The sequence below is a fragment of the Pogona vitticeps genome, chromosome 4, assembly GCF_051106095.1.
Source record: "Pogona vitticeps strain Pit_001003342236 chromosome 4, PviZW2.1, whole genome shotgun sequence".
Taxonomy (NCBI): domain Eukaryota; kingdom Metazoa; phylum Chordata; class Lepidosauria; order Squamata; family Agamidae; genus Pogona; species Pogona vitticeps.
The window spans coordinates 17,354,927-17,382,212 of NC_135786.1; the positions used below are offsets into that span (position 1 = coordinate 17,354,927).

General features: G+C 40.7%; 1 protein-coding gene and 1 long non-coding RNA gene across 3 annotated transcripts in view; one reads left to right on the forward strand and one right to left on the reverse strand.

The window, feature by feature from the left end:
- Window positions 1–1,815: 1,815 nt before the first annotated feature.
- Window positions 1,816–19,434, reverse strand: LOC144588771 (uncharacterized). The gene is made up of 2 exons (XR_013544460.1): window positions 19,341–19,434; window positions 1,816–2,719 (listed from the first exon to the last, which is right to left on the reverse strand). It is a non-coding gene; the product is annotated as an uncharacterized LOC144588771 (long non-coding RNA).
- A 267-nt stretch (window positions 19,435–19,701) lies between these two features.
- The window catches only part of CBLN4 (cerebellin 4 precursor), a 40,071-nt gene continuing 32,486 nt past the window's right edge, over window positions 19,702–27,286 (forward strand). The window contains exon 1 of one of the 2 annotated variants that reach the window (XM_078392161.1): window positions 19,702–20,761. In XM_078392161.1, coding sequence (XP_078248287.1) covers window positions 20,471–20,761 — 291 coding nt within the window. In that variant the 5' untranslated portion in view covers window positions 19,702–20,470. The remainder of the gene's footprint in view (window positions 20,762–27,286) is intronic. The other variant, XM_020811038.3, reaches the window with a different exon arrangement.

Genomic DNA, 27,286 nt, shown 5'->3' on the forward strand with positions numbered 1-27,286 from the left:
CTTTAAGGGTTGCCAGGGGCTAGTAAATTTTGAAATGACTTGCATAGCTTTGCTTTAAAAAGAAATCATGATAATTTGTCAGCAAATGAGTCACTTCCTTCTTGCTACAAGGCATGGCTATTTCTATCTCGTAAATAATAATAATAATAATAATAACAGCAACCGCAACAACAATGCTATTAACATTAGCAGAAATGATCCTTGTGAACAATGAGAAGGATCCATGTGACAAGCTGCAAATATTAAAATGCACATTCCTGATCGAAAACTTGACAACTGCTGAGCAAAATTTGTATAGATTAAGCGGAGGGGGATGCTTGTGCAGATTTATATGGCTGATTATGCAACAAAGGATCGAGTTCTTCATGTTATTGCCCCTTAAGACCAGACACATGGGCCCCAATCTATCCTTAATAGTCCAGTTCCAGATGGGAATGAGAGCTAAGTAGACCAGGTAAGCATTGTGATGTGAATCCAGATGTTTATGGCAGGTGTTGAATGACATCTGCAATAGTTGCCTGCATGGAAATAGATTGGACCTGAAGGCAAAGTGGTGTCATGACATTCAGAAAGTGAAAGTGGTGTTCCTACACTACTAATATGATAATATTTAAATCTGGATGTCACATGTAGTGAGTGAATAATGAAGTGACTGTCTCAAAGTGTTAAAAGATGTTCCATCAGTGCAAACTGAACATTGGCTACAATCTGCGGGTTTTATGTTGATAGGTGCAAGCACTGGGCTGAAACACAGGGTCTCTTCCAGCTCTGCAGTTCCAAGCTGCTGCAGCTAATTATGATGATTGTCTATTTTTGTAGCGATAAACCTGAATCAAATTTCAACGGATGACTGTGATCAAAAGTAGTGAGCTGATCAGGTAGATAAACTTCCTTCTTTCTGTGGTGTAACTGCAACTTTCCATTTACATTATTACCAAATTACCAAGGTTCAGCTTTGCTAAATGGAGGAGGAATATCACATGGTTCTGGTGTTAGCTCATGCTTTGCATTATGCATCTCCCTTGTGTGTTGTTGTGGGGACTGAGGTGGCACAATAGTGAATGGGAGGAGAGGATATTTTGAACACAGGCCAGTTGCCTGTGGCACTCATATTTATTTATTTATTTATTTATTTATTTATTTATTTATTTATTTATTTATTTATTTATTTATTTATTTATTTATTTATTTATTTATTTATTTATTTATTTATTAAATTTATACCATATGCTTTTGAAAGTGACAAGGTTACTTCTAAGAAATGGCAAAGAGTTACCTTGCGAAGTCTGAAAGGTAATGGTAACTTATTACATTTGGATCTTTAGGGGGGAAAAAGATTCCTTTCCTTTTCCAAAGTATGTTTTTAAGTTCTGGGTAATATTTTATGGATCTTTGAAACAAAAGTCATGCGGCTGGAAACAAAATATCACAATGGTGATATCGTGCTATCCAAGGTGATGTGAAATCTCTAATAGCATTAATTTCTATATTCCTCAGCCAAAGCAAGTATGCAACATTTTCTTTCAAAAAGTCAAACAAAGTTCTGTCCTCAGGAAGCAGAAATGATACCTGTAGCAGGGGAGAACTGACAAGGAAACCTGAGGATTTTAATGAGAACTCCACTTGGCAAATTGTTTACATATGGTGGAGAATTTTGGTTATTCCTTTTTAGTATAACAGAGTATGAGGTAGAAAAAACAACTACAGCACAGAAAAAAGTGTGGAGAGATCAGCTCAGTCTCAGCCCCTGCCTGCTCTTTTGCTTTCTTTTTGCCACGGAGTAGCATTTTGCATGATAAAATCACTCTAGTAGCATTTAGAGTAGAAAAAGGGTTCTTTACTTACAGTTACCATTTGTAGTTACAGTCAGAAGAATAAAAAAGGAGGGAAATGGAGTCTCCACCATGTAGAAGAGCCTCTTTTGCTTGCTGCTTGGTTGAAGAGTAGAGGAAGAAGAATCAACAACAAAGCTGTTGTTTTTGGAGTTGCCTTATAAAATGCTGATTTGTTCTGCCAGCACAAGCTCGTTGCTGCACTATCATGCAGCAATAATTATCTCACATGGTGCTGGATTCTCCTTTGTTAAAGGTCTTAAAATATAGCTTGGCTGTCCTTGAAGGATATGTAGATATCCTGCATTGGCAGAAGGTTTGACTTTACTGGCAAGAATTTGACTATAGAGGGTGTCTTCCCATTCTATAATTCTGTGTTTCTGCAATTTCTTCCTCTATTTCTCTTTAGTCTGAGCTGTTGTGGAGATGTAGTCAAATTCTGACTGCTATTTGATAGGATGACCTGCCAGATGATTACACGCATACTGCAACGGTGACTTTTGAACGAAGGTGCCCAGTGTGAGGGATCTTTCTGTCTTCCTCTGTGCCATCTGGAATAGTACTCAGAATCCCCCCCCATCATGTCTCCTTGTAGAGTCCAGAGTGTCACATACAGGGAAACACTGGAGAATCTCTTCCATAGGGATCAGATTTCTTCAGATTAACTTTCCCGGAGCTGTCCATGGTCAGTGGTTGAAATCTGTTATCTTGGGTACAGATAATGAACTGGATGAATCTTTCCCATTGGCAACTGTTTCTCAAAATGCCTCTATGAACTTTGTGCATGAAGCTTTTGGGGAGTTTTATGGAGTGTGACTCAGATTTGTGTAGATCTCCAGTCTGGCACATTTCAGCTTTGGGCAGTCTCACAAGTCTGGGTCCAGATGCTGTATAAAAACAGGAATCTCATTATTTCTCAATCTGTTTATTATATATGCTCATTTGAAATGGCACCTTCTTAGACTTTTATCTGGATTTTCAAAAGTCACGCCCTAACAGAAAACCAGGAAATATCTCTATAAATACAACTTTGCTGCTTGCAAGCACAATAGCATATTGCACTTCACACAATAGGTGTAAAACCTACCAGTGATTCATTTGTAAGCACCTATAGATGTAGGGAAGCTACATGAATTAAAAGCACAATGCCCAAAGGAATTCTCTCTCTTTTTGTTCATTTCTCAATCCAGCAACATAGACTCCACCACTTTGTCAGCCTTGAAGGATATGTGTGTTGATCTGCCACTTTTATGCACGCTAATGCTTAGAAGAATGACTTTAAATTAAGTAATTGCCAGATTATCTGACATCCACCAGATTGTTTATAAAGCTCCTATTTCATTTAATTTCTAGCCTGTCTTTCTTCTATGGTAGAACTCAAGATGAGGCTTTCCATCCAGTAGTTCTTCCATGATCCTGCCTTCAGATTGTTTTAGTTACTTCCCCAAGACAGCATGACCAAGACAACATCAAGCACTCAACACACAGTCTGCAGGTGGTGGAGGATTCCTTATGGCCCAGTCTCAGATTCTCCAGGCCTCTTTTAGAACAGTCAGTAGAAGCCAGCTTTTGTAAGTATGGAAATGTTATTATATAGAGACAGGGGAACATTTTTGTGTCAGTTAATCCTTGATACAAAGTTACCCCAAATCACAATTTCTTGATGAGGGTCAAAAAGAAACCCTTTTGTTTGTCAACCACTACACCACCCTGATACTGTACAATTGAACTCATTTCACACGCTAGCAAGGTTATGCTCAAGATCCTACAAGTTAGGCTTCAGCAGTATGTGGACCAAGAACTCCAAGAAGTACAAGCTGGATTTCGAAGGGGCAGAGGAACTAGAGACCAAATTGCTAACTTGTGCTGGATTATGGAGAAAGCCAGAGAGTTCCAGAAAAACATCTACTTCTGCTTCATTGACTACGCAAAAGCCTTTGGTTGTGTCGACTAGAACAAACTATGGCAAGTTCTTAGAGAAATGGGAGTGCCTGACCACCTTATCTATCTCTTGAGAAATCTATATGTGGGACAGGAAGCAACAGTTAGAATTGGATATAGAACAACTGATTAGTTCAAAATTGGGAAAGGAGTACGACAAGGCTGTATATTGTCCCCCTGCTTATTTAACTTATACGCAGATGACATCATATGAAAGGCTGGACTGGAGGAATCCCAAACCGGAATTAAGATTGCTGGAAGAAATATTGACAACCTCAGATATGCAGATGATACCACTCTGATGACATAAAGTGAGGAGGAATTAAAGAATCTTGTAATGAGGGTGAAAGAGGAGAGTGCAAAAAACGGCCTGAAGCTCAACATCAAGAGAGAATCCCCTGCACTGCAAAGATACCAAACCTACCCATTCTGAAGGAAATCAACACTGAGTGCTCACTGGAAGGACAGATCCTGAAGCTGAGGCTCCAATACTTTGGCCATCTGATGAGAAGAGAAGACTCCCTGGAAAAGACCCTGATGTTGGGAAAGTGTGAAGGCAGGCCGAGAAGGGGACAACAGAGGATGAGATGGCTGGACAGTGTCATTGAAGCTACCAACATAAATTTGACCCAACTCCAGGAGGCAGTGGAAGACAGGAGGGCCTGGCGTGCTCTGGGGTTACGAAGAGTCGGACACGATATAACAACTAAACAACAACAACAACACCCTGAATGCAGCTGATTTTGTCCAGTTTCAGAAGCTAAAGCAGAACGTGCTAGTTCTTGGATGGGAATCCATCATGGTTTGCCGGATGTGGTTAGGTAATAATTGCTTGAAATCACTTCTGTACAGAGTGGACAATACCAAAGTAGATCAACCAATGATCTGACTCACCATCAGTCAACTTCTTATGTTCCTCATGTTCTTCATATTCAGGATGGAGAGAACTTGAGATTTATTTTTTTAAGGAATGAAGGGGGTAACCATTGTGGACAAATTGATCTCCCAAACTCAGCACTTTGAGTGCTTAACTTTCAAATTCTGGGTTCAAACCCCTATAGATTTGGAAATATTAGTGCTGTGTTAGGCTTGCTATCTGTTGTTTTTCTCCTCCTTTTTAAGCAAAGATAGAAAGAACTTGAGAAAATGAGTAGAGTGCCATTGTAAAGTGATGGGTAGAATTCAGAAATTGGGAAGCTTATTGTGTTTTTTTTAAAAGAACAATTCCCAGAATCTCTGAAATAACATGGAAATGTAGGACTTATAGTCCAAAAAGTAACACTTCCAAGCTTGGAATGCTTGCAGTAGATTGGGGAAGCTGGCATTAAAATGGTTGCTCCAAAATGATGTACAGTAAGTGTTTGCTGTGTGACTTTGGGCCAACCCATATCTGCCCACCCAACATGCATCGAAGGTTAATTGCATATATTGAGTTTGAGGTCCAACAGAGGCCTTGTTACTTGTCCTATCATTCTGAAAGGCTAGGCTGGTGAATACTTGATAATGGGGCTTTCTCAGCAGCAGTCCAACTAGGGAACTCTCTTTCAAGAAAAGTTAACCTGGCCCCATATCTGTTGACCTTCCAATGGTCAACTAAAACAGTGCTTTTCAAAAGGGCCTTTGGTCCCAAGCACTGGTTTTCTAAAAATGTTCATTGTCATAATGTTTTAAATCTATATTTGAATGTTTTCATTCTCATTTTGAACACTTAATTTTTTTCTGAATGTTTTAAATCCCATTTTGATTGTTGTGATTTATATATAGTGAAAGTAAAAAAAAAATCCCAAATTTTTAAAATTTTAAATTGATCTTTACCTTAATACTGACTGTTAATTAACGTAAGATGCCTCCTTATTCATTGTTCATAATTTTAAAATATCACCTTTTCTTGATGTTGACCACTGTTGTATACTTATTGTTTTCAACTTTAAATATTGTCTTTTATTGTTGTAAGCCACCTTGGGTCCTTTTCAAGGAGAAAGCTTGGGTAAAAACATTTTAAATAAATAAATTAAAAAACTCTGAGATACTCAGTGTTGTGTAGTGGCTAGAATGATGAACTGGGATTTAGGAGACCTGTGTTCGAATCTCTACTTGACCATGGAAACTCAGAGGCATGTATGGAACTGGTAAAACTACTCCTGAAATATTAGTCCCATCGTTACGTCTGATGAAGTGAAAGCCACATTAAAATATAGCAGTTCGTCCTTAATGTGACATAATATTTTTGTCTTCTTTCTTTTTCTTTTAGATTTGACCTGAAATGAAATATTAGTGTCATGATCAGCCAGTTCTGATCTGATGACGCATAACACAAAATGAATCTACGGACAACCCCTGGCCACAACCCTTTGAATTTAGAGTGCAGCAAATATCAAATATGAGAATAGAGCAAATAGGCTCATGGTTGCTTTACTGAGGCACATTTCACATTCCCAATTGAAATGAGCATTCAGATTATACTAAATCACCAGAAATAGTTTTCTCTTATTAACTCAAAAGCAACCCTGTGATGGTGGTTTGGAAAACACTGAAGCATTTATCTGATAGGAAGTTCCCAAGGTTTCAGCCTTGGGATCCATCTGATCAAAACATTTCTACCCTATTTTACATACATAGTTTATTGGCATAGCCTGTTATCAACTCATATTTAGAATGTCAACTACACATATAAATGCATTCAGGACTAAAGTGTAATGAGCAATATTTGTTTTGACAATGTTACCATCTGCCCAGGGATATTAGCCACTAATCACTTTGGCTTGGGGACATGAAATTCTCTTTGAAGTGCAAGCCAAAGTGAAAACAGTCCTGAATTTCACTTTTGGTACACATATACTTTGCTGACATCAACTGTCAGCCAAGGCAGCTTCAATGGAGGACAAGACACGAAACAATGCAGAGACACCTCACTATCCACTGCTTCTTGTTCTCTTCTTCTGTGTAGTTCTTGAATCCCCAGATGTTCCTGGACTAAAACTCCCAGAGCCCATCACCATTAGCTGTGCTGACCAGGATTTCTGGAAGTTGTAGTCCAAGAACATCTGGGGACCCAAGGTTGGAAACCACCTGTGTAGTATATACCGTATTTTTCGCACCATAAGACACACTTTTCCCCCACAAAACAGGGGGGTGGAAAGTCTGTGCGTCTTATGGAGCGAAGAAAACAGATTATATTTTCCTGTTTTCTTCTCCTAAAAAATTGGTGCATCTTATGGAAAGGTGACATCATCACAATGTAGGTTGTTGTTGTTTAGTCATTAAGTTGTGTCCGACTCTTTGTGACCCATGGACCAGAGTACGCCAGGCCCTCCTGTCTTCCACTGTTGGGTCAAATTCATGTTGGTAGCTTTGATGACATTATCCAACCATCTCATCCTCTGTCGCCTCATTCTCCTCACCTTCACACTTTCCTTCACAATGCAGGTAGTGTTCACCAAAGTGGTGGTTGTGCAGAAATACTTAGCATAATGGCGTCACACCATTCATTAGGGTTCCCTGGGCTATATACAGGGAACATTTTTCCCACTAGGGGCAAAATTCTAATTTTGGAAGGATCTTAAAGAGAGCATTTTTTTTAAAGTGGGGAGAGGTTGAAGGCATATGATTGGGTCAATGCAAAGTGAGCGGTGTCAGGTATAATTCTTTAGTGTTGTCATTTTCCATCAAACATACAAAGCACGAGAATATAGCAGATACACTGGTCAGGCGACCTGATTTCAGGAGACCTGAATTCAAATCCTTGATTAGCCATGGAAACTCACTGGGTGAGTGGCAATAGTAAAACACTCCTTGAATTTCTCACATACTTTTAAAACCCTACCAGGGTTGCCATAAGTCAAAGATGACTTGATAACTTGTAACAATATACAAATGTGGATAGAGCTACAGACTGAGACTCAGGGGATCTGGGTTCAAATCCTCATTTGGCCATGGGAACTCCTTGGGGAATGACACTGGTAGAATCACTCCTTAAATTTTTCACTTACCTTAAAAACCATATTAATATAATTGTGTGTCATTAGGTAAACTTTGATTTACGGTGACCCTTTCCAGGGTTTCCTAGGTAAAGAAAACTCAGAAGCGGTTTACGATTCCTTTCTTCTGGGGTCACCCTGGGGCTGTGCAGTGTTCCCAAAGGCCACACAGGCTGGCTTTTCTGCAAATATAGTGGGGAACTGAACTCCCAGCCTATGGCTCTGCAGCCAGATACTCTTCAGGCACACAACAATATCCAAAGTGCTGCTCAGTTTTAAGGATGTCTGCTCAGGGCCGTAACCAGCTGTTAACAGCTGTCAAGCATGCAGTTCTTAGTGGCTCCCTTCTCTGAGCATCCTCCTGCATTAATAAAGGTTACTCCAGCACATTTTTCAGTACGTTTTCATATTAAGATTTGAAGTGTGATCTGAAATATTGTACTTGTGCAACCCAATTCTATGAACACTTATTGGGAAGTACATCTTCCCAGACAGGATCCTGGTGGGCACTAGCAAAAGCATAATGCTGTACTGAAGCATTAAGACAAGATGTCTTATTTGGTCAAGCACTGTAGATCCTTGAAAACAAATGCAGATCCCCGATCATCAATAGGCAGAATACACTTCCACAAGGAGGTCCTCCATGTTTCCTTGCACAAATGTCATAAAAATGAAATACAGACATACTGCTCATTCTGCATGTATTGTGTGAGCTATTTGATACTACTGCTCTTGCAGTTCACTGGGGCGTCCTCTAGTCTAAAGTGTTCGATGTTTCACTGTAATTACCACCATAGCTCATTAGGTCTTGCTGCTGTGTATCTTTTCTGGGATTGCTCTCCATCGTTCCACCTGCAACTTGAGAAAAGCAACTCTTTCAAAAGTCAGGTCATACATTCCACAGATACACATACAGATAGCTTGATCAGGACTGTTAAAAATTCATCAGCTCTAGAGATTTGCAACTTGAGAGGAAAGAAATGTGATCAGATGAAAGGAAACAGTTGCCCAGAAAGTGAAAGCAACCAAAGGTTCATGTTACCCCAAACTAAGCAGATTTTTTAAAAGGATATTAGGAAGAAATTACGATGACAGAACACAGCTAGGAACCTTGCAGTTGATCCCTTCCTTTAATGTAGGTCATAGGTGGTGAAGTTCTAGCCTCCTACTCCAGAGTCATCCTTTGAAGCCAGTGTGATTATTCCAAAAGAACGGGTTTTGAGGAGTCCAAGCCTGAAGGTTAACTTTTCAAAGCATTTGCCAAGTGACTTCTAATGCAGCCTCCCAAAACAAAACCGACATATAGCTATATTGTTATTTTAAAGTTACAGAATTGTGTGCCTGTCCTTCACTTGCTCCTTTCTGATTGCTTATTGAAGGTTGTACACCTATCCTTCATGTCTTCTTTTCTGATTAAATATGGAAAGTTTTGAAATTCTTCCAGTGCAGTGCCGACAATTCATTGATCCTGAATCTCTGGAACAGAATGCTTTTGCCTAGTGGCTTCACTTAAAAATGTAATGATTGTGGGCTTTTTTTCTCACTTTAATGATTGTATTATTTATTCAGTGGCAGGGTTGTTCATCTTCCTCAGGCTTTACTTTTTTTCTAAACACTCCTCAAAGGGATTTAGAGAAATTTAGTGCCCAGCACAACAGATGACATAAACATCAGTATCCGTTCAGACTTACTAATCAATCCACAACAGCTAGTACCTTAGAGAGATATATTATATATGGTTTTGCCCTGATCTGGCTGTGGGGAGGCAGGTGGCAGATATGCTGAAATTCTAGAGATAGGAGCCCCATGTGGTGGGACACTGAACTGCAGGCGGCAGCTTCTCAGTGAATGTCCGATAGGTATGGAACGGATTCTCCTAGGCTGACATTCCTTGAGCGTAAAGTTGTGCTTCTACTTTATCCAATATTAACATGTCCCTGGCCATTGTGAGTGACTTTCAAATAGAAGAAGGAGGGAAGGCTGCTTTCATATAAGGAAAAACTATGGCTTTAAGTTTTAGAAAAACATATTAATTTTTACTGTTGAAAGAGACAGAGAGGCAGCAACCATGGGGAACCTTATAACCAATAGTTAGAGTATCCGGGAGTCCTAGTAGAAAACTATCTGGTTACCCTTCAGCACTATGGGTTGGTATATAAGCAGCAGACTCTTAGTTTGGAAACCTGTGCCTGATTCAATTAGTATTTGGTGAAATAGAGCAATTATTCTCATTATTCTGTCCTGTTAGTCCACCTTGTCAGTTCTTCCTAATCAAGATGTCCATTTGCTTTTGAACTCTCTTTATTGTTTTATTATCTGTGTCAATCTGTCTGTCCATCCATCCATCTGTCCGTCATCAATATCACACACAATATCTGTATCACCTACATATTCTTCTCAGTCATCTCTGTAAGAGGAGAATATAATTAAGAAGGGATTAAATAGAATCACTCAGCCCTGGGCTTTGAGTGACATTATCATAGGCATCAGTTTCGCAGGTGGTAGACTCTCCCAACCCCCACAATCCCCAAACAGAACATATCTTTTTCTGAAAACATATTACATTCTTCACTTGACAGGGAACTCAACCCCTGGCTATGAGTCCATTAGGGTTTCATAAGCCACTTATCAAGATAGGCAATTTCACAGCTCCTGTCTTGATAAACTGACTGTGTGTCTGCTTCTGTTTCCCTTCTGGTATGGAGATCCTGAACGAAAACAAGAGTGTTCTATGTCTAGTCATTAACAGCAATGGTTTAGCAGTGAAAGTTACCTTTTTGGATTAGTTTCTCCCAGATTTCCCTGCCAGGATGGTCACTGGCCATGCTGAACAAAGACTTCAGGCAGTTGGGCTCTTAAAAAAGAACCCCCTTCTTTCCAGATCATGGAAAGAATTCCACAAGATTCTGGACTGTTTTTGTATAACAGTGCAAAAGGTTGCTGGTGAAATCAGCAGATACTTTTGGAAGCCACCTAAATCTTGTTAGAGCTAAGCCAGGGTGTAAATGTATGTAAATCAATAAGACAGGGGTTTGTGGTAAGAAACATATGAATTCCATGTAGCACTACTTGGAAGAAGGGCAGGATAAAAATAATACAATAAAATAAAGATATTAGTCTGCTAACAAAGTGTCAGGGGGAGTAAGTCGTGGGAGAGTTTTGTGAGGAAGCGAGAAGCCCTGCAGTATTGGATATAGCTGGCATAAAACTATATTACTGTGAGAAAGCATATTATTATATTACTGTGAGGAACTATTGAGGAATTTTGAAGAAGAAGGTAAAAAAGCAGAATTATAGTTGAATATTAAGAAGACAAAAGTTATGGTTACAGAATGCAGTAACTGTGCTGGTATGTCTCAGCATCTTGACAAAATTAAAGAGGAGATAATGGGGTGAGAGTGCCTCACCTAAAGGGTTAAGATATGTATTTCAGTATGAGCTTGTGTACATGAAAATTCTCTTCTTCAGAAAGAAGTCAACTACATGTCCTCTAGATTCATCCATATCACCATGGTGTTGACAGTCGTGATCAGATGAGGATGCAGACAATGATTTGTTAACACAGGAATGGGGGGAATCAAGCTGTTAATTGCTACAGGTTGCAGGCACAAGTCAGGGTACTATCACTTTCATGCTGGCAATGAAGAACTTAAAATTGTTAAGTATTTCCTTTGTCTCGGTTTAACCCTCAAGCCACAGGGAGACTAACAGCCATTACAATCAAGTGGAGACTCAGACTTGGCAGGGCAGCTCTGAAGGAACTTGAAAAGATACAAAAGATGTATCACTGGAGACCACAATCAAGATAACCCACACTATGGCATTACCAATTTGCCTTGTGCATATGTACCAACTTGACAGGGAAGAAAGACAGGAAAAATTCATTCATTTGAAATGTGATGTTGGAAGAGAGCTTTATAGATACTGAAGACCATCGGAAAGACAAACCAGTAGATCAAATCAAATAGCCACCTAGAGTGGTCATATCAAGTAGATAGGCGGGATATAAATAACTAAATAACTAACTAACTAACTAACTAACTAACTAGCTAACTAACTAAATCAATCAATCAATCAATCAATCAATCAATCAATCAATCAATCAATCAATCAAGCCCGGACAATCTCCAGAAGCAAAAAAATGATGGATCTGAGACTGTTGTACTTTGGGCACCTGATGAAAAGGCAAGGCTCAATGGAATAGAAAGCCCTCTGGAAAAAGTTGAAAACAGCCGGGAAGTAGGACAACTGAATATGAGATGAATTGCTTCAATAAAAGAACCACTGCCTTGAGTTTGCAACACTTGACAGGGCTGCTAATGACAGGATGATCTGGAGTTCTCAGATTCATTAATTTAATTGATTAGGTGCTGGACAAATCAATTCCCACTTCTGGTGACCCTTGCCAGAGTTTCCTAAGTTATAAAGTATTCAAAACTGGCTTGCCATTCCTTTCTTCTTGGTGATGCCCTAGGACTGTGCAGCTTGGTCAAGGATACATAGGCTGACTCTCCTCCTGTTTCTGTGGCCACCTACCCCAACTCATTGAGCTATCCAGCCAGTTCCTTCTTTCATAGGCTTCCTGTACATTAGAAGTGACATGACCACATGGAACAACAACAAATGGATTCCACATTCAAAATGTCTTTTGTTCTTCTTCTTCTTTTTTTTACACCATCCTGGTTATCATTTTCCAAATCGTTTTTCTATAATCCACTGGCGTTGATAGGCAGATGACATTCACTTACTACAATATAACAGATAGTTAGGAAGCAAGGGGTCCGTACATTGCAGTGCAGGTTTTGTACATTTGTAGCACACATCTTTGTCAATGCTTGATAGTTTAAGTGCTCTAATGGGCCTAAACTAATCATTTGCATGATTAATTACTACTTTGAAGGAGCATTAAAAACAACACCATGAAGACAATGAGTGTTTTTGAAATAGGGTGAAATTATTGCCATTTGACTCAGCTTTTTTTTGCATCAAACAAGCACATTTATCCAATTTCAAATAATAAGCTATATACATAACCATGGAAGAGAAGAAATGAACTGGAAAACTGTAGAGTTTAGTCCACTAATACCTTATAACTTGCAGAGGAAATGAAGGGAGAAAGGATAATCTTGTGACTAAATGTATTACAGTGGCGTCTTGACTTACGAACGGCCCGAGTTACGAACATTTTGACTTACGAACCGGTCTCATAGGAAAATATTGACTTGACTTACGTACTTAGATTTGAGTTATGAACTGAAAAAAACCACGTGGGAGGCAGGGAAAGTGCAAAATTTGAACTTTCAGGTAACTGTTGGCCAGTGAAAAGGGTGCCTGTCTGCTTCCTCACTCCTCCCAGAGTTTAGAGAGTGGATTGGGAGACAGTCTTCGGACTGCCTGGTACTTGTACTGCCTGGACTGTATTTTCCCTGCCTTCCCTGAACCTTTCTTGACCTAAGAAAAAAAGAAACAAAATATCCCCCTCTAGTGGTCGAAGGCAGAATAGCAGCTTCCCATTAGTTTCTATGGATGGAAAAGAGCAGATACGGATCAAATGGTTTTCAATGCATTCCTATGGGAAATGCAGATTTGACCTGCAAACGTTTTGACATGAGAACCGCCTTCCAATACGGATTAAGTTCTCAAGTCAAGACCCCACTGTAGATCTGTGATAGGCAACTTCAGAGCTCCAGGGAAGTCGCTTCCATCACCCACTGCAGACCATACCAAGGGCCAGATTCAAGCAAAAAGAATGACCGGGGAAAAAATGATTTTTTATTTTTGCTTTCATTTTCTTGGGCTTCAGGTTTTGGGAAGAAAACAGCTAAGATTGGATACTATTATATTGTAAAAGAGCCTCATGGCTCAGTGGTTAAACCGCTGTACTGCAGCAAAAACTGTGCTCATGATCTGGGGTTCAATCCCAGGTAGCCGGCTCAAGGCTGACTCAGCCTTCTGTCCTTCCGAGGTCGGTAAAATGAGTACCCAGCTTGCTGGGGGGGGGGGGAGCAATGTGTAACCTGCATAATGGTAAACTGCCCAGAGCATGCTCGAAGCACTATGGGGTGTTATATAAGCAGCACACTTTGCTTGCTAAAAAACACGCTTTCTGAATAAAAATTATAAATTTTGCAGATTTGTTTTTGGGGGGGATGGGCCATCTAGAAGCTGCAAAATTCTACTGCATAACTGCCCAGTGAGTTTCCATGGCCAAGTGGGATTTGAACTCCAAAATTCTAGTCCAATACAGTATTCTATTCATTACATCCCACTGGATCTCTTAGTTATGTTTCTTTACTACAGTGAAAACATTGGGTACATTTATTGCCAGAATAATAAGTCCATTGGCTAATGTTTGCTCTTCGCAATGGATGAAATGGGCTGTGGTTGATTAAAGCACTGGTTCTTAACCTTGGGTTACTCAGGAGTTTTGGACTTCAACTCCCAGAAGCCTTCACCACCAACTGTGCTGGCTGGGGTTTCTGGGAGTTGCAGTTCAAAAACATCCGAGTAACAAAGGTTAAGAACCACTGGATTAAAGCTTATGCACCATATAGGAAAATGTTAATTGTTCTTACAGTTTGGTCCTATCAATGTATATTTGAAAAGAAATTCCACTGAAACAAATAGCTTCTGCTTCTACTCCACATAAGGGTGTTATAGACTGCAGCTTGCCAATTCCATGTCAAGCTCCACTCATCAAATGCATAGCATAATTACCTAGGTTGGTAGAGATATACACAAATGAGCATTTTGAAGAATGTCACACAGATGTATATTTATTATAATTTTATTCTGCAATTAATAGGCAAAAATTATCTGAAATTGTGCTACATTATTGCTGCTAGAGCAGATGGACAGTGACCTGGATGAGCAACCTCCAGATGTCCAAGGCCTGCACATGTCCATTCATGGACCCCTACTTGCCTCCACTCCAAAATATTTCCTCCAGTTTTTTAAAAAAGTTTTATTGTACCCTCCAGTGGCCATTTTGTGGCCACTAGAAATTGGAGTGAACCTGAAGCCCAAGGGATGCAGCTGAACTTAAAAGATGGAAAAAATTGTCCCCATCCATCCAGAGGGCACAAGAAGATTTTTTAACATTTCTCCCCCTTTACACATTTGAATGTTATGTAGTTTGAGGGTTCAGGGGGCACATTTGAGTAGGAGACCTCAGATTTGGAACTAAATCTGGTCCTCAAAATGAATGAGTTGATTCTTCTGTGTCCCTTGCTAGTGATATCCAAGTACAGTATGAAGAAAATCCATTCTAAGCACTCATGAATAGAAGTCTTCTGTATTAACCTATAACAAAATATCTAGCATCCCCTTGTTGTGCCAGACTACATTTCCTATCATCTTCAGCTAGAAGGGGCAAAATGTGCTTCTAAGCTAATAGGAATTGTAGTCCAACATATCTGGGATAATGTACTCGAAGGCTTTCATGGCTGGGATCTGATAGTTGTTGTGGGTTTTTCAGGCTCTTTGGCCGTGTTCTGAAGGTTGTTTGTCTTAACGTTTCACCAGTCTCTGTGGCCGGCATCTTTAGAGGACATGAGTCAGAACTCTGTGCTTTGGTGCAGTTTGTTTGGATAGTTGAGTATTATAGCGGTGGGATCAGCTTTTGTCCTTTTCAGGAGATGGGTGATTGTGGTGATCAGCATGGTTTTTGTGTGTGGGTGTATTGTTGGGATAACAGGGAGAGATTATCTGATACTGTGATTGATGGGTGTCGTTAGCTGGTCTTTTGTGTGCAGTGATCACCAGTCCTTGTAGCTGGGTAGTTTGTTGCCCTTTTGCAGGCTGTATTTTTCAGTGCTGGGAGCCAGGCTTTGTTGAGTTTTAAACTTTCTTCTTTTTTTTTTTTAGCTCTGCAAGAGTTTGTGGATTTCAATGGCTTCCCTTTGCAGTCTAACATAATGATTGCTGGTGTTGTCTAGTACCTCAGTATTTTGAAATAGAATTTAATGTCCAGCTTGTTTTAGGGCATGTTCATCTACTGCCGATTTTTCTGGTTGTTTTAGTCTGCAGTGTCTCTCATGTTCCTTGAGCCTGGTGTGGATGCTGCATTTTCTGGTTCCCATATATACCTGGTCACAACTGCAAGGTATCCAGTATACTCCTGCAGTGGTGAGGAGGTCCCTTTTGTCCTTTGCTGACTAATATTTGTTATATTTTTGTGCTGAGCTTGAATACTGTTTCTAGGTTGTATAGGAATAGTAGTTCTTTGTTGAGTCCAGTTTTTTGCACATCGATATAAAATGAGAAGTCAAGATTGGGACAAGATTGATATCCTCTCCTACAGAAAGATGAAAAAAGAAATGGTGAACCCCACAGCCAGACAAAAACAGAAATTCAACAAATGACAAACAAGCCAACTGAAACCTACACTACATACCTTGCACATGATCATCAACCTATCTGAATGCCAACTGTCCCTGGAAGAAACCTCGAAGTTAGCCAAAGGAGGACATTTCACAGTCACACCCAGTAAAATTCCTGTGGAAGACACCATTGCCAACATGGAATCAGAATTATATCATTTCCAGAAGAAAAAGCAGGAGAAATAAGACCTGAAGTGACAAGGATCCTACAAAAAGCATAACCGCCAAAAAGCAACGTAACAAGAAAGGAGAGAAATGCTATCAAGTCCCTAAACTCAGATCCGGACATCATCATTCTGCCAGCAGACAAAGGGTACACCGCAGTAATCATGCAAACAGAAGAATACAAGGACAAAATCAGGGAACTTCTAGACCCCACCACCTACAGAAAACTGAAATGGGACCCAACCAACGAAATCACAAAACAAACAAACATGTTGATCAGGAGTTCCTCACTGCACCCCAATGTCCCTCAATGAATCTGCAAGACAGAAGCTCTCCCAACAAGACTATACGGACTCCCCAAAATCCACAAAAACTCAATCCCACTCAGGCCCATTGTAAGTGCCATCGGCTCCCCGACATAGGAATTAGCAAAATACCTACCCACTCTCCTACAGACCCACATTGGACAACTCTCATCCTACATCAAGGACTCAGGACTTTTCATAAGCAAGATCAGCACCCTAAAACTCAAACTCGGGGACAGACTGATCAGCTTTGAGATAGTATCCCTATTCACCAAGGTACCAATAAAGGACACTCTGACATTCCTCCAGCAGATCCTTCCAGAAGACATCAAGGCCCTTTTCCAACACTGCCTAATGACCAGCTATTTTCAGTGGGATAATGAGTTCTATGAACAGACAGATGGAGTAGCCATGGGGAGTCTCCTCAGCCCAGTTATAGCAAACTTCTATAAACAACATTTTGAAAAACAGGCCATGGTTTAGGCACTCTTCGCACTCACAGTCTGGTTCCACTGTCTGGATGAAACCTTTGCAATGTGGAACCACAGTGAAGAAAAACTGGAAGAATTTCTCAACCTCTCAGCAGCATCCACCCAAATTTACAGTTCACCATTGAAAAAGAAATAGAGGCCCAACTCCCTTTCTTAGATGTCATGGTCATACGCAAAACTGACCTCCTATTGGGACAGAAGGTCTACAGAAAATCCATCCACACAGACCAGTACCTACACAAAAACTCCAAACACCACTCACAAAAAAAAAGATGCATAATCAAGACACTGGTAGACCGTGCAAATCACAACTGTGAAGTTCAATTTCTCAGCACCAAACTCAACTATCTGAATTGGGGCCTATAGGCAAATGGCTACTCCAAAAATGAAATCACAAGAGCCATCGAATGAAGAAAACAACACCAAACTGAAGAGGAAAAACAGCCACCCACAAATAAAGTATTTCTGCCATATATCAAAGGTGTCATGGACCACATGGGGAAGCTTTTGAAAAAACACAACCTTTAAACAGTATTCAAGACCACCACAAAAATACAACAAATGTTATGATCAGCAAAGGATAAAAGGGACCTCCTCACCACTGTAGGAGTATACCGGATACCCTGCAGTTGTGGCCAGGTATATATTGGAACCACAAAACACAGCATCCACACCAGAATCAAAGAACATGAGAGACAATGTAGACTAAAACAACCAGAAAAAATCTGCAGTAGCTGAACATGCCCTAAAACAAGCTGGACATGAAAGTCTATTTCAAAATACTGAAGTACTGGACAAAACCAGCAATCATTGTGTTAGACTGCATAGGGAAGCCATTGAAATCCACAAACTCCTGCAGAGCTTCAACAAAAAAGAAGAAAGTTTAAAACTCAACAAAGCCTGGCTCCCAGCACTGAAAAATACAGCCTGCAAAAGGTCAACGAGCTCTACCCAGCTACAAAGACCAGTGATCATTGCACACAAAAGACCAGCTAACGACACCCATCAATCACAGTGACAGATAATCTCTCCCACTTATCACCCACAAAAAAACCATGCTGATCACCACAATCAACCTTTTCCTGAAAAGGACAAAAGCTGATCCCATGGCTATAAATACGCAACTATCCAAACAAACTGCATGAGAGCACAGACAGTGTTCTGACTCCTGCCCTCTGAAGATGCCAGCCGCAGAGACTGGTGAAACGTTAGGAAGAACAACCTCCAGAACATGGCCAAAGAGTCCAAAAAACCCACAACAACCATCATATCTGGGATACATTGGGTTGAAGCAAGCTCTTCAACCCAATACAATACAACTTGTATTTTCCTCCTAAGCCTTTAGGGAAGAAACATCTTGGAGACAAACACTGTCTATGCAATACACTTTATGGGAGTCTCTATGCCTCACGCATAATCTCTGAAACAAAATTAGAAGTGTCAAAATGTAGGCACTTTTTATTTTCTTTCTCTTTTAGTGGCCCCAAATTGCCACATCCTGGTTCTGTGTAGTCTCCAGAGGGACCTGGGGGACACATACTTGCCACCAGATCCACAGAGGCTTCCCATCCCTGTTATTGAGGGCTGCCTCAGTGACATGCAAAGAAGTTTTTATTCTCCCCTTTTATTCTATACTCTTAACTTTATAGCTGGTGCGCTATTTTGAATTGAATTGCAATTGTTTTAGAATGTTACTGGGGATATTATTACGTGGAATTTTCTGTATGTGTTTTCATCCATCTTGGGACCTTGGAGGATAGAAAAGTATGAAATCCCCAAACACTTCCCGCTGGCTTTTTCAACAACTGATACCAGATGCTCTCATTTATGTCAATGGCTGGAAAACATCTTGCATTGGAAGAAGGAATATCACAGACAGGAAGGACGAGAACAGCCTTGAAATACAACTGTAAACACATCCATTGGCGTTGTCAGTTTTCTTCAGTATCTCTCCTCCTCTTCTCGCACAGCATGTGTTAACGAAAGGAACTAGCACATCAGCAGGTAACATTTTCAAAAGAAACCACTAGACAGTGCAAGAGAGTATAAGAAGACCAAACCCCTCATGAAAGTGGGAGGACACTGGAAAACTCTCTCCCTATTACCTTTATTGAGATCTGGACTTCTCTGTGCTGTATCATCAGGACCCTAAAGCACCTAAAATATAAGCATCTAGACGTAGCGGTCTTTATCCGATGAAAACGAGATAGAGAAAGGGAGAGAAATTGATGCGTGTATGGCAGCCTACCCCGGGTCACAAAATCTCGTGCAGACCACACTGTTTCAAAATTGCAGCAGCGTTCACCATCGCTGGGAGCTGTGTTCCCACGACCGCCTCGCTGATCCTGGGGTCCTCATGCTGAGAAGGAAGGGGACCCAGTCTACCGAGTCAAGTTCCTAAATCCTTGGGGCTCCGTGATCTGACAAGATGGCCCCAAAGCACGGAGAAAGTTATATCTTAAGATGACGGCATAGGAGGATGCAGGACTCAGAAACGCTTCCAGACACGCGTAGCCTCAGACGGAACCGTCTATCTCTCTGTGTGTGAGAGAGATAGAGAGAAGGGAGGAGAGACTGGGCGTACTTCTGCCTGCCATGACGCTGGAAGAGGGAGGGAGGGGAGACTTGGTGGTAAAGAGCGAGGGAACTCCGCGTTTGCAAAGCATCCCGGCGAATGAGCTGAGCCACAGTGTCTGAGGACAGCCGGTCCGCAGGGCGAGCTTGTGTTGTCAGTCGCTGGACCCGCCCGCTAGATTCCTGCAGGACAAGAGGGAAAGAAGCCAAGAAGACCGGCATGGAAGGAACCAGGGCTACGTCAAGCGTGTTTATTTCTTCCTGATCTCTCTCACACACACACATACTCTCGCATCAATAATTCACTTTAGGGCTTTCCCCCCCTCTTCCCTTCCTAGATGCGGAGGGGGGGTTGGGCGGCGAAGAGAAACGGCGCGCTGGGAAGTCCCGCTTTGGTCCGGAAGGTGTTGGAAAGGGTCTCTCGGAGTGCTTTCTAAAGGACACGCGCGTCCCTCGGACAACAAGCCGAAGGAGCCAGACAGGAGACGGACTTCCCCCCCCCTGCCCCTCCCCGCTCGTCCTCTCCTTCTGGAAATGCTGGACGTGCGCAAGAGAAGCAGGCGCGGGTGCTGAGGCGCTGGTAGCGAGGGGTGCGTGTGTGTGCCCGTGGTTTTCTGTCTTTCCCTCTTCCGCACGAAGGCTGCGACGGGCGGTTTCGCGGCTGGGGTGCGTGGCAAGCGGGCGAGGGAGCCAGGCACCGAGGGCGAGAGGGAGCGGGGAGGCAAAGGCGGCGGCGGCGGAGGCGGCGTCCTAGGCGCGCTCCAACGAGCCGAGCGCATCCGGAGCTCTCCCTGGTGCTGAACCATGGGCGTGCCGAGCCGAGCGCTGTCCATGGTGCCGACCGTGCTCCTGGCGCTGGCGCTCCCGAGTTGGCCCGTCTGGGCGCAGAATGACACGGAACCCATCGTCCTGGAAGGGAAATGCTTGGTAGTGTGTGATTCCAATCCGGCCACCGATGCCAAAGGATCGTCGTCTTCTCCTCTAGGGATCTCGGTACGGGCGGCCAACTCTAAGGTCGCTTTCTCGGCAGTCAGGAGTACCAACCATGAACCTTCCGAGATGAGTAACAAAACCAGGATAATCTACTTTGATCAGGTAAAAAAAAGAAAAGAAGAGAGCACCTCCCCTTTAAACAGGAAGACATTGTTCTAATTATTTTCTCTTGGAATGTGAATCTCGGGACAGAGTCTTGGCTTAGTGGTGATGATCCTTTTGTTTGTTTGTTTGTTTGTTTATCTTCAAAAGATTTATCTCTCAAGAAAGGGACTTTAGTGACAGATGCAAGGTGGCAGCTCATTCTAACACTGAGAGGAGACGGGTTCAGGGGCATAGGTGGAAATCAACAAGTGGGAGTTGATCTGTGAACTGTATAATGTTGCTTTGGAAACTCTGAGCTGAAACATATAACACAATGGTGGTGGGAACTCTTGGTCAATTGATCCATTTCTTCCCACCTCATGCTCTTTTGCCTTCCTGATGAAGTTTGAGGACCACGGCAGAAGTCTTTTGGGTGAATTAATCCAAAGGCTGGCTGTAACCAGGAGCAGGCAAGATGGCTTTTATCTGAGAAGCCTGATACTTATTTTTTTTATTATTAGTAGTACTTATGGATTTCAGTTTCTCCTGTTCCACTCTGCCTTAGAGGCTCACTGGAGGTTATGTAAGTCTCAACAGTTAGACATTCAGGATAAATGTGTACTTACTGCTTGCATTCTAATTAGTTCTAATTAATTCGTAATGACTTTTGATGGGGTTCTGTGCATCTGAGGTTAACAAGGGAAGATGGAGCCAGTTTAGGTGTTTGGAAGTTATTAGAATCTGTGGTAATGGAAGAATAAAGATATCACACAATATCTTTATTCTTTTATTCTTTTTTCATGATTGTAGACCTAGATAGATTGTGAAGTGGATGTGGGGGGGGAGCACCTCCACTAGATTGTGGGGACAAGTCTCCCAATTAGTTCAGAAGCCACACACTCCTTGTGTCCTGATGTTGAGAATATTTATTCAGAAGTAGGTCCCTTGATTTCAGAAGGTTGTATTTGTGTGTGTGCATAGGATTGCAGTCTTTTTGTTTTGATTTAATCTCTGTCTTTGCAGTCTTCCTAAGATGGTTTAATATCTGAAGGAAATGGGTGGGATTTTTTCCAGGTGCCTAGCTGGGTGCAGAGACCCTTGAAGATTTCAGTTTGGTTTGCATCTAGATTTTCCCACCACTCCAAGCCTTCTATCCTCTTATAAGATGTCACAAAGACATAAATGAGATGCAGCTGCAGCTGATAACATACAAGTTACTTGTTCCAGTACAGTCACATTGGCAAGTCTATGGCATGAATATGCTGTAAATGTGGTGATCAAAGGGAATACAGAAACAGTCTTTGTAAGGTACACCACACCTTGGTTGCATTATTGCGGAAAGACTTCTGAAATCGCATTCCTCTTCTTTCAAACACACTCCATGCACCGATACATACTTTATACAGACGTATGCTGTGTATTTGGAGAAAGCAGAAGCAGTCTTTTATTCTACCTAAAACAAGATACTTCAGGTTCACTTTTAATGAGTTGTTTGTAAATTTGATTATCATTTACTAAAGAAGGAAAATAAAATGCCCCATTTATTGTACTATTTTGCCACTTTAAATGGTCAGTTCACTATGAGATTTAAGCATGTGCTCCAGTGTGTCCCATTGAAACACATGCAATTAGTCATTTTGACTAGATCAGACCCATATGGCGTGGGAGAGTGGAGGGAGGCACTGCTATTATGTTGTGTCAGCTCCAGTTTGAGATGGATGTGTTTTCTTGGGAATTGTCTAATAGTCTACCATCAGCTATTTTTTCCTCCTAGCCTTCTCATTATGCATGAAAACAGGTAGAAGAGCCTGTCTTTGCTAATATTAGCACTATAGTTTAATTAAGCTCCGTAAGTAACTCTTTAGGCTTTCAAAGCATATTCTCAGAGTGAATTCTGGATTGTCCAACCTTTTCATGACTACAGACAGTTCTGGGAAGGAATCCTGTCACACTGTCAATAACCTTTTCAAGAGGCCAGGATGTGTAAGAGATCTAGGACCAGTCAGAGCATCAGACAGTTGCCTGGATCTGTGGGAAAGAAGTGTGAGAGGCAGAATACAAGTGTTTTTTCACCCTCTTTATGCAAAGATTTGAAGTCTTAAATTTTAGAAGCATATGTCCCCCAACATCCATTGTGCATGCTATAAAAATGCCACATAATTAATTTCTCTTCCTACTACTTCTTTAACACTCTGTTTTCATCCCTACTAATCTGCATTCATATTTCATGTCTTCACACTCCTTCCAGTAAAGCAAACATATGGTGCTTGCTGTATATAAAAGAGTCTGCTTTTTCTATTAACTCAATAACTGAAATCAATCTCAAGACTAACAGGTCTGAAAACACACCTATTTGGTTGGAAGTCCTACCAAGATCCTTTGTTCATTTAATATTTGAATTTAAAATATTGTTTTTAGCTTTAGTATCATTTTTTTCAAAAAAATATGTGGTCTGCCTTGGGTCCTTTCTTAGTAGAAAGGTGGGATAAAATATTTTACAAAAAGAATAAAATAAATAAATCGTGAGCTTGTCATGGTAAATCTAAGGTGCCATGCAACCTTATATACCATCTTCCCACTACACTCAGGAGTGAGTTCAATGGGATTTAGTCTCAGCTAAGTATGTAGAAGATTTCAGTCTAAAATAGTTTCCTACTGAACTTTCGTATGTGAGTTTAGGACTGAGATGCAGTGGAGGTGGGTAGATGTGAATCATAGATCATAGTGTGTGGCTGCCAGCAGTGTGCATAAAGGTTACGTGAGTTGGCTCTTAACAAAGACAATGGTAGAACCCCTGCAAATATTTTCTCTGGGCTTCTGCAGAGTAAGAAATATGACAGAGCCGCCTTTTGCTATGGCACATCAGTGTAGCATGCAGGTCAGTATGATCTGTCTAGACATGAAGCTGCTTTCATGGAACAATCCTTTTCTATTAAATATAATAATAATAATAATAATAATAATAATAATAATAATAATAATAATAATAATAATAATAATAATAATAATAATAATAATACACCAACAATCCTGTAAGTATTGGATGTTCAAAGCATGTAGTAGTACTACTACAATTTCTACTGCTGTTGTTGCTATGATCATGATTATGGTTCCATAAATGTAGACAGAAGACTCTATGGATACCACACACACGAAATTCAACTCACTCTCAAGACAAACTTACAATATAGAAATGGAGGAGGAGGAGGAGGAAGAAGACTTCTGATTTAGGTCTAACAGGGCAGTGTTGGAGAGGAGTCCAACTTGATCATATCATCATAACTAAAGGCAAAACAGAACACCATCATAAAGCAATGGAAAAACCAATACAATAATAGACGAGAGTAAGCTGTATGAAGTTCAAAGCACATTGCATAAAGGATGTTGTTGAAATCGTTACAACAGCCCTTCAGGCTACATTTTTATTGTCACCCACAATATTCCAGATGGAAGAAAATAGCTTGCCTGAAGCCACCTGGGTGATCTTGTGACAGGGATGAGGTCTGAACCAGGGACTAGCTGATTCATTGTTTTGTTTCTTAGCAGTGTTGCAAATTATTAAGACTTACCCAGTTGGCATTAGCATAAGTAACATTGTAGCAGCTACAGTATTACATTAATATAACGCACTGACAAGACAACCCTATGTGTGACAACTGAGAAGTAAGTCCAATTGATATTGGTGGGGATTACACTCAGGTAAGTGGGAAATGGAATTTCAACCTGATAGGAAGAAGAAGCTAAGGTTATCTTCCCAAGAAAGGGTGTAAGCAAGTCTAGTTGTGTGAACTGAACAATTAATTCAACAGGCAACAAATTAAGCCATTAGCATCATGGAAAAGGTTTGTGCTGTTTTGATTGCTTGTTTGTTTTTTAAGAATAGTGTTGGAAGGAAGAGAAAGGAGAAAGAGAATCTGCCAGTTTTGCCATAAATAGTCCCTCTATTTTATTTTAATTTATTATTTATTTTATTTAAACTATTTTTACATCCCTTGAAAAGGACCCAAGGAAGTTTACAACAATTAAAAGTCAGTATATAAGCTGAAAACACTGAGTATACAATGCTAAATGAATGCAACACTGAAAAACATAAGCAACACCGAAACACATTCAATGTAGTAAGGTACAACAATCAATTTTAAAAACCCCACTCAGCAGCCATTCAATCAGATAAAGCTTGCCTGAAGAATAAGATCTTCACCTGATTGCCTGAAGAATAAGATCTTCACCTGTAGGACAGTAAAGAGTCTAGTCTCCAGTGGCAGGAAGTTCCAGAGTCTGGGAGCAGAAATAAAGAAGGCCATCTCCCAAGTCGCTACCAAGCAGACCTATGATTGTGATGGGAATGAGAAAAAGGCCTCTCCTGATTATCTTAACACTGAAGATAATTTTATTTGGCATATTTCTGTAAGAACATACCACCATTCTTAGCCTCCATACATAAATAGACATAGAGACAGACTCCAGTGGTAGCAATCCTGGATGTAGAGGCTGTCAGGGAGGAAAAAAAAAACAGATCAAAGAACAAACAGATCAAACTCTCCCAGTTGAAAAGACTGATGTAAAAGGAGCATTCAAGAGAAACTTAGACAAACACCTGGCAGATATCTTTCAGTTTGTATTCCTGCATCGAGCAGACTTGATGGCCTTACCGGCCCCTTCCAACTTCACTATTCTATGATTCTGTGTCTTCTAGTCAAGAATTTTTGTTGTTGTTGTTAGTCGCTTACTCAGCAATGCTCTCTCAGATCCCCCTGAAGATGAGTGAGAACTGTTTGGTCTGATTCTTGATTAGAACTTTTGAAAGTTCCAGATGTTTTCTTCATAGATGAAAGAAGAACTTGACATGTTTAAAAATTTTAAATTGAGCAGAAATTTAAGCTAACAACTTTTTTAAATGTGAAGGAATGGCTTAGAACACTTTGTCCTTTGTTCTATTCTGGCTTTGTCTTTTCAGCCATGTTTCTGGGGCTGAATTAGTGGTGTCAGCATTCCAGTCTTTTCATCACACGCCAGGAAAGGTGGCGTGGTCTTCCTCAAACTGCGAATATAGGCACCACGTGGGTTTGACTTATATTGGTTGGTGAGAATTTTGCTCAATTTTTTTTGTGAAAAACTGTTTATAATCCACAAAATTCACAAAATGCCACAAGTCACAATTCATAAATGGGATGAAAAGAATCTGAGATTTTTTTTTTTTTAAAAAAGCAGAGTATGGAAGATGTGAAAACTGGCATTCCTCCATCACTATTCTGCATAAAGAGTTTAACAGAAGCTACCCAAGAAAGGTACCATTATTTTAAAAGGAAAAGAAATTTTTTGGGATAATTGTAATCGCTTCCTTAGGCCAAAATCAATGTGTCAGAAATCCAAAAGTTGGAGCAGAATCATAATTTTTGACCCTTCACTGTCCCTTTCAGTGCAAGAAACTGTTTCAGAGAGTTTTCTATCACAGAAGAACAGCTTTGTGTCATATTTTAGGGCAGCCATTCTCAATCTCTTCTCTTGTCCATGGCCATAAACACAATATGAAAGAAATATAAGCTGAATCAGAATAGTGTAAGTTGTATAAGGAATCTTATAAGGTAGTGTGTGAAGAATTGTTCCCAGTCTGTGGCCCCCTTCATATGTGACAGTCCCCCCGGGGGACATATAGTCCCCATTGAGAATGGCTGCTGGAGGGTGTACGGAGGGCTGCTGGAGGGGAGCTCACTTCCTCTTGAATCTCTGAGTGGAAGTGCTTCCCCAGTCAATGGGTGCATAATGCTTGCAGACCATTATTTTAACTTAACAGACATGGTTCAGAGAATGGAAAGGGAAGGTCTTCAAAGGAAGACTGGTGCTTGGAGGTGATGTATTTTAATCATCTTATAGTTTTAAATAAGAAAGTTGAAGGTCCACTTCTTTAGCCAGGCTTTTAACAATCATAACTGAGTTCCTAAGTGTTGTTTTTAGTTGAGTTTTAAAGGCTTTAAATAACTCAATGTAATTTAATTGCTATTAGAGTTTAATTGCTTTTAATGGATAGTTCATTGTGTTTATTATTCTACTTTTTTAACATTGTGAATCACCTTGAATTCCCTTATCAGGAGAAAGGCAGCTGGTAGGTAGGTAGGTAGGTAGGTAGGTAGGTAGGTAGGTAGGTAGGTAGGTAGATAGGTAGGTAGGTAGGTAGGTAGGTAGGTGGGTGGGTAGGTGGGTAGGTGGGTAGGTAGGTAGGTAGGTAGGTAGGTAGGTAGGTAGGTAGGTAGGTAGGTAGGTAGGTAGGTAGGTAGGTAGGTAGGTGGGTGGGTGGATGGATGGATGGATGGATGGATGGATGGATGGATGGATGGATGGATGGATGGATGGATGGATAGATAGATAGATAGATAGATAGATAGATAGATAGATAGATAGATAGATAGATAGATAGATAGATAGATAGATAGATAGATAGATAGATAGATAGATAGATAGATAGATAGATAGATAGATAGATAACATCTAGGACTCAGGGTTGAAGAACAGCATTATAAGAAATACTGTGATGACAATGATGAT